The sequence below is a fragment of the Pelodiscus sinensis genome, chromosome 11 (assembly GCF_052426305.1).
Source record: "Pelodiscus sinensis isolate ZL-2025 chromosome 11, ASM5242630v1, whole genome shotgun sequence".
Classification (NCBI taxonomy): Eukaryota; Metazoa; Chordata; order Testudines; family Trionychidae; genus Pelodiscus; species Pelodiscus sinensis.
The window spans coordinates 26,219,392-26,234,945 of record NC_143062.1 but is presented as its reverse complement, the minus strand read 5'-3'; the positions used below and the strand labels follow the sequence as shown (position 1 = coordinate 26,234,945).

General features: G+C 56.2%; 1 protein-coding gene across 3 annotated transcripts in view; it reads right to left on the bottom strand.

The window, feature by feature from the left end:
• CELSR3 (cadherin EGF LAG seven-pass G-type receptor 3) overlaps positions 1-15,554 on the bottom strand; it is a 76,334-nt gene that overhangs the window by 36,674 nt on the left and 24,106 nt on the right. For all 3 annotated transcript variants that reach the window (XR_016350434.1, XR_016350435.1, XM_014577431.4), the window contains exons 2-8: positions 14,259-14,891; positions 6,237-6,459; positions 5,229-5,344; positions 3,074-3,162; positions 1,982-2,139; positions 1,348-1,511; positions 88-213 (exon numbers count right to left, since the gene is read on the bottom strand). Coding sequence is in view for 1 of the 3 variants with exons in the window: in XM_014577431.4 (XP_014432917.3) it covers positions 88-213; positions 1,348-1,511; positions 1,982-2,139; positions 3,074-3,162; positions 5,229-5,344; positions 6,237-6,459; positions 14,259-14,891 (1,509 nt within the window). In the remaining 2 variants the exon portion in view is untranslated. The remainder of the gene's footprint in view (positions 1-87; positions 214-1,347; positions 1,512-1,981; positions 2,140-3,073; positions 3,163-5,228; positions 5,345-6,236; positions 6,460-14,258; positions 14,892-15,554) is intronic.

Below are 15,554 nucleotides of genomic sequence, written 5' to 3'. Positions count from 1 at the left end.
TTCTCCCTTCCAACAGAATTCAGGGGATCTCTGTGGAACCACTTCACCAGTGCCCCCCCAGCCTGCCTCTCTGCAGGGCTCACTCACCAAGTCTGCAGTCCTTCCCCCCGAAGCCCACGGGGCACTCGCAGGAAAAGGTTCCCCAGCCCACCGAGCAGGTGCCTCCGTTCTTGCAGGGGTTGGAATCGCAGAAGGTGTGCTTGGCGTGGCATCCTGGGGAGGTTGCAGACACGTGCCCAAGGGAGGGAGAGGAGGGAGGTGTTATTTGCAATGGCTCAGCCCTGGCCTTCACTTCCCAGCACCCTGAACACTGAGATGGGGAGAAAGCATTCCAAGGTGGAAGCCGCAGCTGAGATCTCTACACCCTGTCTGTATATAGCCACCATGCTCTGTGTCCGGTAACCAGGCCCCCTTATTACATTTGCCAGGGACTCACCCAGGACCCAGGCTGGCTCTGCATTCCCCAGATGTGCTCCCAGGTGTGAAGCTCCCAAATGGTGCAGCATGGCAAAGCGCTATTTAAGGCTAGAACGGGGGCTATTTGTGAGATACGGAATCATTCATCACTGGGATGCTGGCTGGAATCTGGCCCAGGTCTGGACTAGCCGATGGGATATGAAGTAAGCTCTGTCTGTCCTGGTCCTTGTGCAGTGGCAAGAACATTAGACAGCTGGCGTGCACTGAACTTCTACTCTCAAGGGGTTCAGGACACCTAGGCTACGTCTACATTGGCCCCTATTACGGAATAGGCATGCAAATGTAGCACTTTGGAAGAGGCAAATCCGCGGGGGATTTAAATATCCCCCGCGGCATTTGCATTTTCATGGCCGCTGCTTTTTTCCGGCTTGGAGATAAGCCGGAGAAAAGCGTCCAGACTGGCGCGATCCTCCGGAATAAAGCCCTATTCCAGAGGATCTCTTATTCCTACTTGCAATAGGGCTTTATTCCGGAGGATCGCGCCAGTCTGGACGCTTTTCTCCGGCTTATCTCCAAGCCGGAAAAAAGCGGCGGCCATGAAAATGCAAATGCCGCGGGGGATATTTAAATCCCCCGCGGATTTGCCTCTTCCAAAGTGCTACATTTGCATGCCTATTCCATAATAGGAGGCCAGTGTAGACAGAGCCCTAATGTTTTTTCCTTCTTTCTCTCTCTCTTTCCTGGAAAGAGTCGGGTTCTTGTGAGGAAGCTGGAGCTGCTGTTAGTAGAGGCCAGGCAGCCCAGGCTGTGGTCAGAGGAGTCTGTGCCCTGGGCTGTCATTAGCAAGCAGCTCCATGTTGGGGAGACAGCAGAGAGGATGTGCAGCCCTATGGGCCTTGGCAGGGAGCAGAGGAGCCATACATGCGTTACCTGCAGAGGTCCCGTTGTTGGCGATGTAGGTAGCCAGGTCGATCCGTTTGCTGTCAATGTACAGGTCTCTCATGCACCCCACAAAGTCCCGGTGGGCCACTGGAAAGTTTTCAGGCAGATTGGGGACCCCGCCGAGAAGCAAGGGCCCTGTGAGGTCCAGGGACCTACGAGAAGAGAAAGCCTGTCAGGGGCATTTGCTGCAGAGGTCCAGACAGCCCTGCACTGCTCAGTCCCCCTCAGTGCAGCAGCAGGTGCATATAACTGGCTGGGGATACGGAAGCCCCGTTCTTGGTGCCCACGGCCAGGGGCGCTCCATACTCAGATGCCGTGGCCCCTTCATTAATGCTGTAACATGACACTAGGAGGCCAACAGTAACTTAGAGCTTTTACATTGTCCTGCCAGCCAGGCATGCAGGACGTGGGACAAACCAGAGAGAAGGGCTGTGGGGGGAGCCTCTGGCTCCACGGCCCCCCAGCTCTCCCAGGTCAAGTGGAGTATACGCTGATAGTGGGAGCAGTATAGGCTCCTTCCTGCCAGGCCAAGGGGAGTTCAGAGCTCCCTTTTAGTCAGATTATTCCTGACCTTGAGTCCCGCATCCCCTTGCAGTGAGCAGCAGGCCCTCGGGACACTCACTTCTTGGAGCTGGACTGCGTGCCCTGTGCAGCGCAGGAGTAGTTCCCAATCTCACGGCCGAACTGCAGCGCTACGGACGCGTCACAGTCATCCACCATCAGGATGGCCACCTTGTCCTTGGAAGGCCCCTGCACCACCCCCAGGGAACCAATCTTGGGCTGAAACAAAAAGACAAGGAGTTAGTAGGGGGCTTCCTCCAGTGCCAACTCCTTCAGCACAAAGGGACGCACCATGCACAGTGCCTTGTGGGGACGCAGAACTGAGCATGAGCACAACAGTTCAGCCAATCACAAGGAAGGATTTTTTGTACCCCATTCTCCGTGAGCTGCTGACAGGTGGTCCTCAAGGCATGAGAGACTCTCCCTCATGGATGTATGCCCTCCATAAGTGTGACCCAGCCCACCCAATCAGGGACCATCAGTATTGACGATGTCACTCCCAGTACCAACCAATCACTTTTGCTAAGTGGATGAATGACTCTTGTAGGTTAACTGGGACATCCCATTTCTCATCCTGCATATAATACAAGACCTACCCCAGCTTGGGGAAGGAGAGCGAATGGGATAGGGACTCCATATGGCAAGGCAGAGCAGTGAGCAGCAACCCAATGAGTCAGACACAGACACCTACAAGGGAGCTAGATGTGCTTCAGGCACAGCATGGAATTTACTCTTCAGACTTTACCCAGGATCCCCCTGTCAGCAGGATAACTAATGTCTGCCTCAGATCTGCAGCTCTCTCTGGGTGGCCTGTGAGCCTGCATCCCTTCCACAAAGATAGAAAAATTAGACCCCGCTGCCATTGGTGATGAGACCAAAGAGGGAGAGAAGATGTGTCCCCTGGCTAAGGGAATCAGACCCAGAAAGACTGGTGTCTATTTCAGAATGCTGAGTCAGGGCTTGGAAGACAGGACCATCAGGGACCTCCCTCATAAATTAAGGTCCTCCTGTTCTGGACACCCCCAGTCCCTCAGCCCTCCCAAAACATGACTGAGGAAGCTCCATCAGTGTTTGCAGCTCACCAATTCCAGATTTGCCACCAGTGGGACAAAGAGGATAATCCCAGGGAGAGAAAACAAAAGGTGGCACGTACCTTATTGTAGTAGCGAAGCTGCACTGTATGCCACTGCCCATCACTCACACCCCCCGGCAGGTATGGGGTCACCAGGGTGCTCGACTCACCTGCAAAGCACAGCACTGTTACACGCTGTAAAACAGATGGATGTTGGCATGCACAAGGGAGCAGTTCAGTGACGAGGGCATGAGCTCATCCACAGGGCCACACACATTCCCTGCAAATGGTCCCCTGCACACCATGTCATTCCCACGTATACACTCTGATGGAGTCACACACTGACACATAAGTGCACACACCCACCCACACCTGTCCAAACAACAGAGAGTCATGATTTTAAGGCCAGAAGGGACCACTGTGGTCATCTATTCTAATCTCCTGCAGAACACAGGCCGCAGGACTTCCCTGAACTAATTCCTACTTCACTTCCAATAGCTGTGGCTAAACTTGAGCAAACCTCTCAAAAAACCAACCCATCTTGATTTAAATAATCCCAGCCATGGGGAACCCACCTGAACCCTTAGTACAGAGGTGAGCACACTCCGAGAATTTAGTGGTCAAGGGCTGCATTCCTCCATGATGCTCCAAGGGCCAAATTTTGTCCACCCCGGTCTTAGTAATTAATCGTCCACATAGGTAAATCTGTGCCTTAATTCTAGTTTGAACTGGTCTAGCTTCAGCTTCCAGCCCCTCCAGTGTCTGGCTTCTGTTCTCCTTGTAGGTATTTTTAGATTGTGATCAGGTCAACTCTTAACTTCTTTTTTGGTTAGCTAAATAGCGTGATCTCCTCGGTTCTCAAGAATCATGCTGTCCACCCTTTAACCATTCTCATGGCTGTTCTCTGAACCTTCTCCAATATTTCAGCAGAAGAAGTTACAGCTTCCAAGTTGTTGGCTGAACGTTTGCAGTGCCCCCTCCTAGAAGGCAGCTCAGAGACACAAAGGTCACTCGGCCTCTATCAGAGCATAACAGGATGGGCCACTGCCTCCCTGGTCACAGTGATTAGTGTTGTTCTTTGATCCCCATGAAATAAGACAGTGTCTGCTGTGGTATTTCTCTGGCAGGCATCCTAGCAAAGAAACCTACCTTCTTATTAATCTTCTTCCTGACTTGCCCACTGTTGGGATTATTCCCATTGAGCTGCCCTCCTGAAAAAAGCTGATGCACAGACAGGTCTCTGGGAGGCAGCGACACTATTGGTCAGCTTTCTGCTACTTTTCAGAGAGAAAGGAAGTGCCTGCCAGCTAATTTGAGAGGAAAGAGGCCGGCCCAGCACCGAAATAAGAAAGGGATTGGCTCGCTCTGCACTCTCAGGCAGCTAAGCCAGAGAGCTGAGGGCTCAGCCATTTAGAGAGAGCGTTAGTGAGCAGATGAACAACATCAGGGGAGGACAGGACAGACAATGATCTGTCTGGGAGGACAGACAATGATCCCCCAGGAAGGCGCTGCTGGGAGAGCAGCCAGTCGGCAGCGGAGATCCCGTCCAGAGATGATCACATCCACACAGGAGAGAGCTGTTTCCTTTGGGAAGTGGACATTAGTGGATTTGCAGCTGGCTGGTTTTGCTGAGCTTGGATCGTCTGTGCAATATTTTATTGTGCCTGACGGGCCCCTCAAAAGGCAATGTGGTTGGGGGTGTCAACAGGCAGGAGACTGAGTTGGCTTTAAACCCTGGCTCAGAAATCAGGGCTTGTAGGGGCCATTGTTTAGTTTGGCCATCCATTTTAAACCAGGGCACAGTTTCCTCTTCCCAGAGCCAAGCCCTTTACCCGGAGAGCAGTGCAGCAAAAATGGGCTTTCCTGAAATCTGAAAGGACCTTCGACTTGGAATGTAAGTGGAAGTTAGCCCCAAATCACTTCTGCACAGATACATCCGCCCTCCACCACCTTCAATGGCAATGACACACGTGCCCTCCTATGCATGCATTCACACTCCTTGCACCAGCGTATGCTCCTGCACACACACAATCCTATGCACGCACAGACTCCTCTGCGCACAAACACCTTCCTGCCATCTCCGATGGTTGCCACACACGCAGGTGTGCACTCCCTCTCTCGTATCCGCAACCCTAGGTGCACACCTCCGCTGTTCCATGCTCACATCTGCATGAGGAGAGGCTCTCATGCAAGTTGCTGCTATCGCCCAAGGGCCATGGGATGTGGGTGCACACACCTGTGGAGTATTTCAGCTGGACCTGCCCATCAATGATTTCCACGGCCAGAAAGTCGTGCTTCTCGTTCAGGCGGCCATTGTAGAGCAAGAGGCCACTGCGCTCCAGAGTGGTGAACCTAACACAGACAGCAGAGCACAGGTGCACTCACAGGAAAGCCCCTTAGAGACTCACAGGGGATAAGGTGATCCAGCTATTTTACCCCTTTCCATGGGAACCAGCCAGGGACCCCTGCGACAATGCTTTCCAGGATGTATTTACCCCCAGCATTGTGCATTTAGCCCAGAGCGGTCAGGGTTGTCATCACACACGCGGTTGCAGGAAGATGTTGACAGCAGCACCCAAGCACATGCTGGCCACTGATTCCCAGTGGTGGACAAACTCCCTGCTAGAAGGGCTCTGTACTCACACCAGGACACAGCTCCGAGGAGGAGGTATAAGCACAGCATCGATTCCCTGCGGCACCCTCCAGAGGATAGAGGGTGGTAGAAGGTATCCCAGGGGGAAATGCCCCTCGAGCAGAATGGGAAGTCACAGCAACACCTGGCACATCTGTTACTCCATCAAACTATTTGAGCAAGAGCATTGAGAGGAAACCCACCAAGGCCCCGTGCAGCTCAACCAGCGGGGCTCCAAAGAGGAGCCGAGAGCCGGGGGCCACTGACAGCAATGTGAAAAGAGCTTTTCCTGGGAGGGAAGGTCTGATAGATCGCAATGGAATGTTTCCCAGGCCCATGGGCTGGGCAGGAGCAAGGCGTTTCAGAGGGGAGGGCTTTGGGCACTTTAGCAATTCACAGGACAGGCGGCCCCTGGGGCATGCCCATAGCTGGCGGGCACTAGGCACTTCACAGGAGCCTTCAGATCAATTGTCCCTCCAGGTGCTTCAGCAGGGCCCTGATCTAGAAAGTCCTTGGCTTGGGGTTCCCCATGTGCTTTGGCAGAGCCCTGGGCGCACACACCACCCCCCTCGAAGGGCAGCAGGCCCAGGCAGAGGGAAGAGCAGGACTCACGAGAGGGAGAGGGTGAGGTGGAACCTCTGGCGCAGCCCCCGGAACATGACAAACGACTTGGGTGGGAAGGAGCGTGTGGAGACTTCACAGTAGGGCTTCTCAAAGCCCCCGGAGGGGCACTGGCATTGGAAACCGCTGTCCGCAGAGTTGGTGCAGGTGCCTCCGTTCCTGCATATGCCGGGTAGGCAACGCCCTGAGCGAGTGTCGACCTCGCAGTTATCACCTGGTGGGGAAGAGAACCGAGAAAGAGGCTGAGGACACAACCTGGAACTGGGAGCCAGAGCTGGGAGCTCCCAGCAGCCAGGGACTGTCACTGCTCCCCAGTGGCTTGGACAGGACCCAGCCAGCTGAACAAGTCTCCTCCCCATAGCAGCATGAGCATCGCACAGCAGCACCAGGCCTGGGGCGAGGCTGAGCTGGGGCACCTGGCCCTTCCCGGGCTCTGTACAGAGTCCCCCTAGCACGGGGCTGAGAGCTGGCCAAACAGCCTCCCTGACGGTGAGAGTCACACAGCCTCATGCCAGTTCCCTGCTCCCCAGCATGCACAGCGCTGGCCAGCCCTGCCCTGCTGCACTGAGAGACTTGTGTGAGACACAGGGCGGGGGGCTGCAGGTCACATTCTGTGTGGGCAGGTAAATCCCACCTGTCACGCTGCCCCCTGGGGGAGTAGGACAGACCTGCAGGGCTCTCTGCTCTCACTCCCTAGTGGAGGAGCACAATTGGCAGACCAGGGAGAAAGCTGAAGGTCTCAGCCATCTCAGTGGTGCCCATCCGCCCCGAGGCTAAGTGTTTCCTATCGCTATGCCTGAGGCAGCTGGGCACAGCCTGCCAGCTTGCACACAGCTGAACAATGCAGGAGGATTCCCGCCGAGCTAAGAGAGCTCCCCTAGACCCCAGCAGAGGCACAAGGCAGGTCTTTGCTCATCACCCTGGCCTCAGAGCTCAGCTGCCCCCCTAAGGAAGAGACATTTCCCAGCCCTGCCTGTACCCTGCCTCCAGTACCCTGGGGGTGCTTTCCTGCTCCAGATCCAGCACAGTCCAGAGAACAGCGCCGCAGCCAGGCCAGTCCAGTGCAGGCAGCAGAGCCTGCAGGCAACTCTCCCCAGCAGCACAGGCCCTCCCTCACCCTTCCTAATCACCACAGGGGTGAGCCTCTAACGTCCCAGGGCTCTGAATTTGGAGCACTAGCTCTCCAGCCCAATGGGGCTACAGGGGGTTGCTCTGAGGTTTCAGTCCTTCTGCCCCGAGCTGAAATGTGTCTGCCTTCGGGGCTGCTGGAACTCAGTGCCCTTTAGGCTGGGAGTGGGGTTTGTACTGCTCCCCAGAGACCCACCACCCAGCAATTCTGACAGACTGCTCTCCTGCTTGCGTCTTCCTCTCTCCCCAGCTGCAGAGGGCCTCCCATAAATCCCCCTTTTTCCTCTGGTGGGACAGACCTGGTTCCCGGCTGGGACAGGTCAGAGGGCTCTTCCTATGACAAGCCCAGACCCAAGTCATCACAATGCAACACAGCAGAGCAATCCAGTTGCAGGTATGAGGAGGGCAGCCAGAGGGAATCCTAATGCAGAGTCTCAGGGGCTGTCACACAGCCAGCTGGGCCCATACATGCCTCACCCCACCCAGTTCATTCACTGAAAGCACTTCTCTTCGGACCCCGAGTGCAGGGATGTGACCTGATCCCTGCCAGCACCTCACCCCTCTGCCCACCTGGCCAGGCTTTGCTGGTGGTTAAGCCCAGCAGATCTGATCTTACCAGTTGGAGGCCCCAGAAGCCGCTAGAGATCCCCTCTGCTCTGGGTGGGATGGGCACTTACGGCCTGGAGATTCCCAAAGCTTTTCCCTCTCCAAGCCCTGGCTGCCATCTCATGGGGTCTTACACCCTGGCACTAAGCACTAACAGGCCAGTATGCTGCATAGCAAAGAGGCCCACACAGATGGAAATGCTTTGCAAAGGCCAGTAAGACACAGCAAAGGCTCCTTCTAACCTTACACTCTGCTGCAGCACTGGTGGTGGCTGTCTCCTCCAGAGCCCAGGGCTCACAGCTTAGGTGAAATGAGTTTGCTGTCCTCAGCCTAGTCTCGAAAGGAGGTTTGTCCACAACCTAGAAGCTACCAGTGGTCTCTGCTTGGAGGGGAGAGGCCTTGGATAAAAGGGGGATTGCAAGTGAGACGGGAGGGGCATCCGCGGAGTCCCAAGAATGTAGAGAGGGAGGCTGCAGGTCTGAGCTGTGGGACATGAGCAGAGCTTTGCGGGGACCAGCATTAGAGTAGCTGGCACGCCGCAGGGGTCGATCAAGCTGCACTGGCCACACAGCGTGTGGGCCCACAACTGGAACAGAAGGGGCAGTGCAGGTCAGGACAGAGGAGAGTTGGCAGAGGTCAAGGGAACACAGGCTCAGCAGGGACTGCAGGTCAGCATTTGCTGGCACTGACCCCAGCTCTTTTCCTTATTTCAACCTGTTGCCTGGGCAGTGGTGTGAGGAGTTACGGGCACATGCTGCCACTCCACGGAGTGAGGACGGGACGGGGTTAGTGCACCTGAGTAAAAGAACCTAGGTTACCCCCCTCCTCCCCGGAACCCAATCTAGAGCCAGGAACCCATGGAACAGGACACAGGGCTTGGCTTTCAGTCCAGCTGCCTAATGGACTGGGATGTTCATTATAAACCACCGGTATAAATGCCATCAGCTGAGCTCTCTGAGGGTGGGCTCGGCAGAAAGGCTGCGGACTGCATAAGATCTCCTCTCTGCCTTTAGCAGCAATCTCCTTTGCCTTGGGAGCACTGGCTTGGGGCAGAAATCCTGCATTGGCCTGGGACAGAGGGGCCGAATGACCTAATGGATCTTTTCCATCTCTACTTCCTGAGCTGTTACACCAAGATCTGTTGGGCACATGCTGTTAGAGTAACAAGGGGGGGAGGTAATATCTTTTATTGGCACCACACCTGCTACTCCTCTGAGATCTGCTGCTGAGAGAGATGTGCCTTTGCTCTTCAAGCTCAAAAGCTTGTCCCTCCCCAACAGGAGTTGGTCTAGTAAAAGCCACATTAGCTCAACTACCTCGTCTCTCCAGTATGATGGGGCACACGCAGCTACAAGTGGATGCACTGTTGTCATTTGCAGAGTGGCCACTGAGTGGCGCTGCCTGCCACTCAAGGCTGGCTTTCAACAGGGCCCTGCCAGATTGCTTGTTCCATCATTCAGACAAACTGAATCCTGCCATGGTCTGTGAGGCAGGAAATGTCAGTTCCAGCAGGGTTTCCCGCTGCTGCCTGTGGCTACAGAGAGGGAAGGGAGAACCACAGAACGCCAGGAAGAGAGGGAGGCGTTATGTCAAACTCCCACTAGCTCCTGGTGCACGCAGGGTTTTATGGCTGAATACGCCATAGTGCATCTAGCCCTGCAGACCTGAGTTCACAAGCTTGCTTAGGCCCCCAATGCAATGAGCCCAGCTCTCTCAGCCACTAGTGGAGGATGCTGGGTCTCCTTTCTTCAACAGGAAACTTCTGTTCAGGGGCTCTAGGATGACCACGCTCAGCAGGCTCCCTTTCCCCTTAGGGGAAATGCCCTGTAGTTCCCAGAGTCCTGTCCTAGGACAGCTCCAGGGAAGGTCTCTAAAAAGCTGGCCCAGACCCTCAAAGACAGTTAGGCTCCTAACATCCACAGATGTCAATGGGAGTTAGGATCCTAACTCCTGGGAGGAGCTGGGCCTGTGACCCTATAGCTGTGACTCATGCCAGTGCAGAGTGGCAGGTTGGAGAGCACCAGCTTTATCTACCCACCAAGCGGGCATGGCCCAGGTGGTAAGGGCAGGCTTCCCTCCCATGCTGCCCTGCCCACGTGCCTCAGTTCTGCCCTGGAGGGACTCGGTCCCCAAGAAGTGAGGCATTTACTCTCCATGGCCTCTCTGGGTTGGACACCACTCGTGTGAGCCTGTAGGAATCAGCCCAGCACCTCACGCTCATTTCACAATTACAGCTACCGCTGGCTGGAGCCTGGCTGGAACTGCTGGGCAGCTGAGAGGCCCTGTCACTCTTTTGTCCAGTCCCTGGAACAGCCAGGCCCATTGGAGTGGGGGCCCTGGAGGCGGAAGGCGCTGTCTCCCATTCCCCGCCCCCAAGCCAGCCACACCCCTTTCCGCCAGCTTGTTTCTAATGACCTCACACAACACTGTCCCTGCACTGAGCCCAGTGACCGTTGAGAAGCCGCATATCCTGATATCTGCTAAGTCCTCACAGCTGCCAACTGCAAACCGGAGCCATCCTACTGTGAGGACAGGGGATTCCCAGGCACACTGCCAGCCCCTGTTCTGTCTTCCCCCACCCTGTGTCTCTGTTCTGCCTCGGACCAAGGCCGAGCCATGCAGCTATCGAAGGGGGAGCTGCCGTCTCTTTAAATCTGGGAATAGGCAGCCATGGAACCAGAGCCATTTTTCACTGTCTCTGAAGTGGAAGCACGCTCCTTGCCTCCCTCCCGTTGATGGGGTCAGGAATGTATTCTACTGAGTTGGCACTGGGGGGGAGGAGGAAGGAAACAGTTACCATGCTTTATTCATCCCAACTGCAGAGCTGGGAAGTCCTGGCCCTCCTCCCCTCTTCCTCCAAAGGCTGCAGAGCTCCTTGGAGCCCAGTGCTTGGAGTCTGGGATTCTGCTCGCCCCTCTTGGTCTGTCTTACCTCTGTGGTATCTACTGCATTGACCCTTCTCCCGCCCAACAGCAACTGTCCCTCACACCCACCCACCCAGGGCTGCCTCTGAAGTACCACCCAGACCTGTCCCATCTCCAGAGAACTCTGGTGCAACAGCTATTGGCTTCCCGCCCCATACTAGCCCCATCCTCTTTGTGCTGCAAGAGCACAGCTGGGGTCCATCCCCAGAATCCATTTCTGGGCCCTGAACTTCAGCCTAGGGTGTGCCTGGGCCCATTGCACAGCCCGCGCCCCGGTGACACACATTGGCACAAATCAAACAGACCCAGCTAACATCACATTGGCAATGTGTTGTGGGGCAAGCAGCCAGATTCTAGGGAGCACAGAAACCCAGGCCCACCCCAGCATCCTTCCAGTGCACAGAGATTAGCACGGACAATCACCAGCTCCTTACTCGGAGGGAATCAGCACACAGGGAGCCCTCGGCTGTCAGGTTCAGTATTGGGTGAGGCCTGGCCTGGACTCTGTGCTGTCAGCCCACAGCATGTTAGCTGCTGCTGTTGCTAGGACACTGGGGCCACTATAGGGTCAGGACAAGAGTAGCCCCATGTGGGGAATATGGAGCCCAGTGGAAGGCGCGGTTCCTGGAAGTGTGCATGTAGGCTCGGGACTCCTAACCACATCGGCATGTAACCGGGGCCGGCCCACAACATTTTGGCACCTGAGGCGGGGAGCTCAAATGATGCCCCCATGTCCCCTCACTGCACCAGCAGCAGACACCAGCAGGGTCCTAGTGGTGCCCCTCTCCCCCCCCCCAGTCTGGCACCTGAAGCAGCCACCTCAGTTCGCCTCATGGTAAGGCCAGCCCTGCATGTAACTAGGCTGGAGAGACACTCCTGGGAAGGAAAGGGAGAGAGCAACAGGCCAAGAAAACCCAGTCCATGAGGGAGAAGGACCAGAGCGAGGAACAGGAGGTGGAAGTCCTGGGCATTGCTGTGGCCCTGCTCACATCCTGCAACAATTTCTGGCTGATGCACACAGATTGTGTAATGCACGCTGTGTGCACGCAGGCGCTGGCTGGGGCAGGCTGGACACACCCTCTCCCGACACACGGGCTAAGCTATGCTTGCCCAGCACCAAGCCTTTCATCAGCCCAGGCGCTGATGCTCAGAGCCAGGCTCAGGCCACAGAGCAGGGGAGAGGGACTGGAAACAAGGTGCTGACGAGGGCCATGGAAGCACTTAGAATCTGGGGGAAGCTGCCTCTTCCCATTTTGTCTCCTCGGGGCTTCCAGAGCTTAGCAGGGAAGCTTGGGGCACTAAATCCTGTTACCTGCTTGTGGGGGATGGGGAGGCGGCGGGAAGTGACAGGGACCGAGCTCATTAACCCCTCTGCTTGCGGCTGGTCACACTCTAAATGCTGGGGGTTAATGACTATTGCCTTTGCTTATCTCACCAGTAAGCACCCGACACTGCTCACAGCCCTGCCATCTGTTCTCCCCCATCCCCCAAAGCAGCTCTTCCCGGCTAAGGGAGTGCAGGGAGCCATCACATCAGACCCTCACTCCACAGCGGCTGCAGGCTCCCTTCCCATGTCTCTGTGCAGCAAGCCCAGGGCCAGCTTAGGAAGCCAACCCCTCTGCTAGGCCAACCCTTGCACCTCTCCCCATGTCTCTCACTCCTGTCCAAGAGCACCCCTGTCTGTTGCAGCCCTGGGATCCCCACAGCACTGCTAAAGCGGCTCATGTCTGCAGCACCTTGACTCTTCCAGGCTGGCCCAGCCCTCCACAGCTCTGCCGATGCTCCCCAGCCCAGTCACGGTACGAGCTCCCGGGGGCTGGCACTGGGGGACAGATTCGCACTCACTGCCTAGCAGCCTGACCTCTCCATTCCTTCCCAAGCAGTGGGGGTGCCAGCAGTTCTGGAGGGAGGCTTGGCCCCCGGCATTTCCCTCTGTGGAATATGCCACACACCAGCCAGCCTTCCCTCCTCTCCTAAGAACGGCTCCCTTCCGGCCCTCCCACCTGCTGGGGGTGGGGACCTAACTCACCAGAGGCTAATACACTGAGTGCCTCTGCCAGAGGCTGATAAATTGACTGGCGGGAGTGAGTGACAGGACTGGGCATCCCTGCCAGCCGCACTGTGACCGTCACAGGCTGGAGCCTCCGTCACAAGTCTCCCTCCTGCTCCCTCAGTGCAGCCTGCAGCAATGACTCACAGGAGCAGGCTCCTTAGCAATTTGTTCCTCTCCCCCCTCCCCCTCTCCCAAGGGAAATGAAACTTTCCGACTGGTCAGAGCAAGAGGCGGCGGAGGATGGAAAGCTCCAGCCACTGCAGAGCTGAGGGGGGATTCCATGCGTGGGTGGCACCAGAGTGTCATGCCTGCCGGCCTGGAACATCTGCAGCCTTGCAGCCATGAGCAAAGCCAGCGGGAGGACGAGCACAAACAGTTGCTTCCTTCATTCCGCACCCCATTCACACTCCCCAGTCCCAGGGAAAGTGGGGTTCTGAGAAGGCGAGGGAGTGAAAAAGAGGGTACCCCTGAAATCCCCACTTCCTGGCAGGCCCAGCTAGGACAAGGCACTTGGCTTTAGTCAAAGGCTTTCAGCTGCGTGACAAACAGCTCCCTAGAGCTGGGAGCTCGGTGGCACTGACTCCCTGTTAGACCGGGTGCCAGGCATAGGGCATTGGTACCTAGTGCCTCCTGCCCTGGCCAAACACCTCCCAGGTCACAAGGTGACATTTACAAACTCACAGCAGCAGAATTCACTGAGTCTGCAGCACTTAGCAGCTGATTCCTCAGGAGTGAGGGGGATGGGGAGCAACCAGGAGACTCCTGAGACCATGTCAATATCACTCGCCTTTGCCCTGCTACATACAGCACCATGGAAACACTGGGGCTCCTGTGAGAGGAGAGGGCAGCAGCCTGGCACTGAGAGTTGATCAGTCCAGTATCACACTGCCCGGAGGTCTCCTCCCAGAGCCCTTCCCTAGGTCTCTGCCTAGATTCCCTCTCGTCCATCCAGGCAGGGTCTGACAGACACACACCCAGCCCCCATTCTGGAAGGACGGAGGCTTAAGCTGCCCCAGCCAGCGTTTGCCCCTGTGGTTGTAATGAGTCATTCCCAACAAGACTCTGACACTCACAAGGGGCTGTTTCCGATACAAAGGCCGGAACCAATCAGCCCGGTTTATATAGGGAAGAGCGGGGATCACTACTGCTGGAAGGGCATGTGGCAAAGACACATTAGAAAGCGGGTCTCTATTCTGGGACAGCAGAGAGCCTCTTCCCACCACGTCCTCCCACTGGCGGGCTGGCAGAACCGTGCCCACCATGCAGCGTGCCCCTCCCCCTCAGCGGGGCTCAGGCACTTACCTGTGAAGTGCTGGCGGCAGATGCAGGTGTAGCCCCCCTCCCTGCGGGTGCAGATGCCCCCATTATGGCAGGGGTTGGAGTAGCACAGGTTGATCTCGGTTTCACAGTAGTCCCCGGTGAAGCCCTGGGGGCAGCGGCAGCGCAGGCCTGTGATGGGGTGGATGGGCCGGAAGAGGATGGATGGGGAGGCGATGAAGGGGGCCGAGCTGTCGAACTTGAGCACAGAGATGCACTTCATGTAGTTCTGGCAAGGCTCCCGCAGGCAGACATTGTCATCAAAGGGCAGCACCTCCAGCATGGAGATGGAGGTCAGAGTCATGCGCTTCATGTATAGCTGCTCCTGCAGCTCCTCGGAGCTGAAGAAGTGGCCGCCACGGGGAGCCAGTGCTGAGAAGCTGACGTTCAGCACTGAGCCACCCACATCCGTGTCATTCTGGATGTTGAAGATGAAGACATCCTCCTTGGGTGTGGCCAGCACCGTGGCCACACCCTCCAGGAAGCTGGTGAGCAGTGGCGAGAGGAAGCGTTCCTGCCACATGTTCTCCAGCCGCACCGTGATGCTGTTGGCCAGCATGTCCTCCGTGATGATGATGACACGCAGGACGCACTGGGCTGTCACGCTGTGGATCCCATCTGCGGAAGAGACAAGAGAAACCTTAGCGCACAGCAGCTGTTTGGCTGGGAGACGAGGGCGTGAGTGAGACAGAGCTCCATAAGTAACCAGAGCTCCAAGCTTGGCCTAAACCCCATGGCCAGGCCCACGGCACCCGGAGAGGAATCTGCAAGGACTTTTGATACACCGAGTAGTGGAGGGTGTGACTGTGTTGTGAGTGAGTAACCCACCTAGCCCAGTTCATCCCACACTGGTATTTAACCCACTTTCATCACCCTGTCTCTGCATGGACAGCTCTCAGCGTGCCACCGATCATGTATTAACAACGCACCACAACTGCTACAGAGGCGGACAGAGGGAAGCTGGGTCTCTGATAGTCGAGTAGGGCTGCTTGGGTTATGGACCTAAGGATGCTAGTTTTGAAATGACTGACAGAACTAGCCAGCAACGGAGCCATCATTAAATGGACATCATTAAGCCTGACAATTAATTCTCCACTGAGAGTCAGAGGGCAGATCCACTACAGAGCTGCTGTTTCAGGCACTCTGCAAATGCAGGCAGACCTCGTTGCATTGTTTACATTCAGGTCTCATTTGGAAGGTTTCCCTTGCTACCAGCAGGGCCAGATTTTTCCTAATTTTAGCGGGGATTCTGGAGCCTGGTTCCGCGCCACCCGTTGGAAT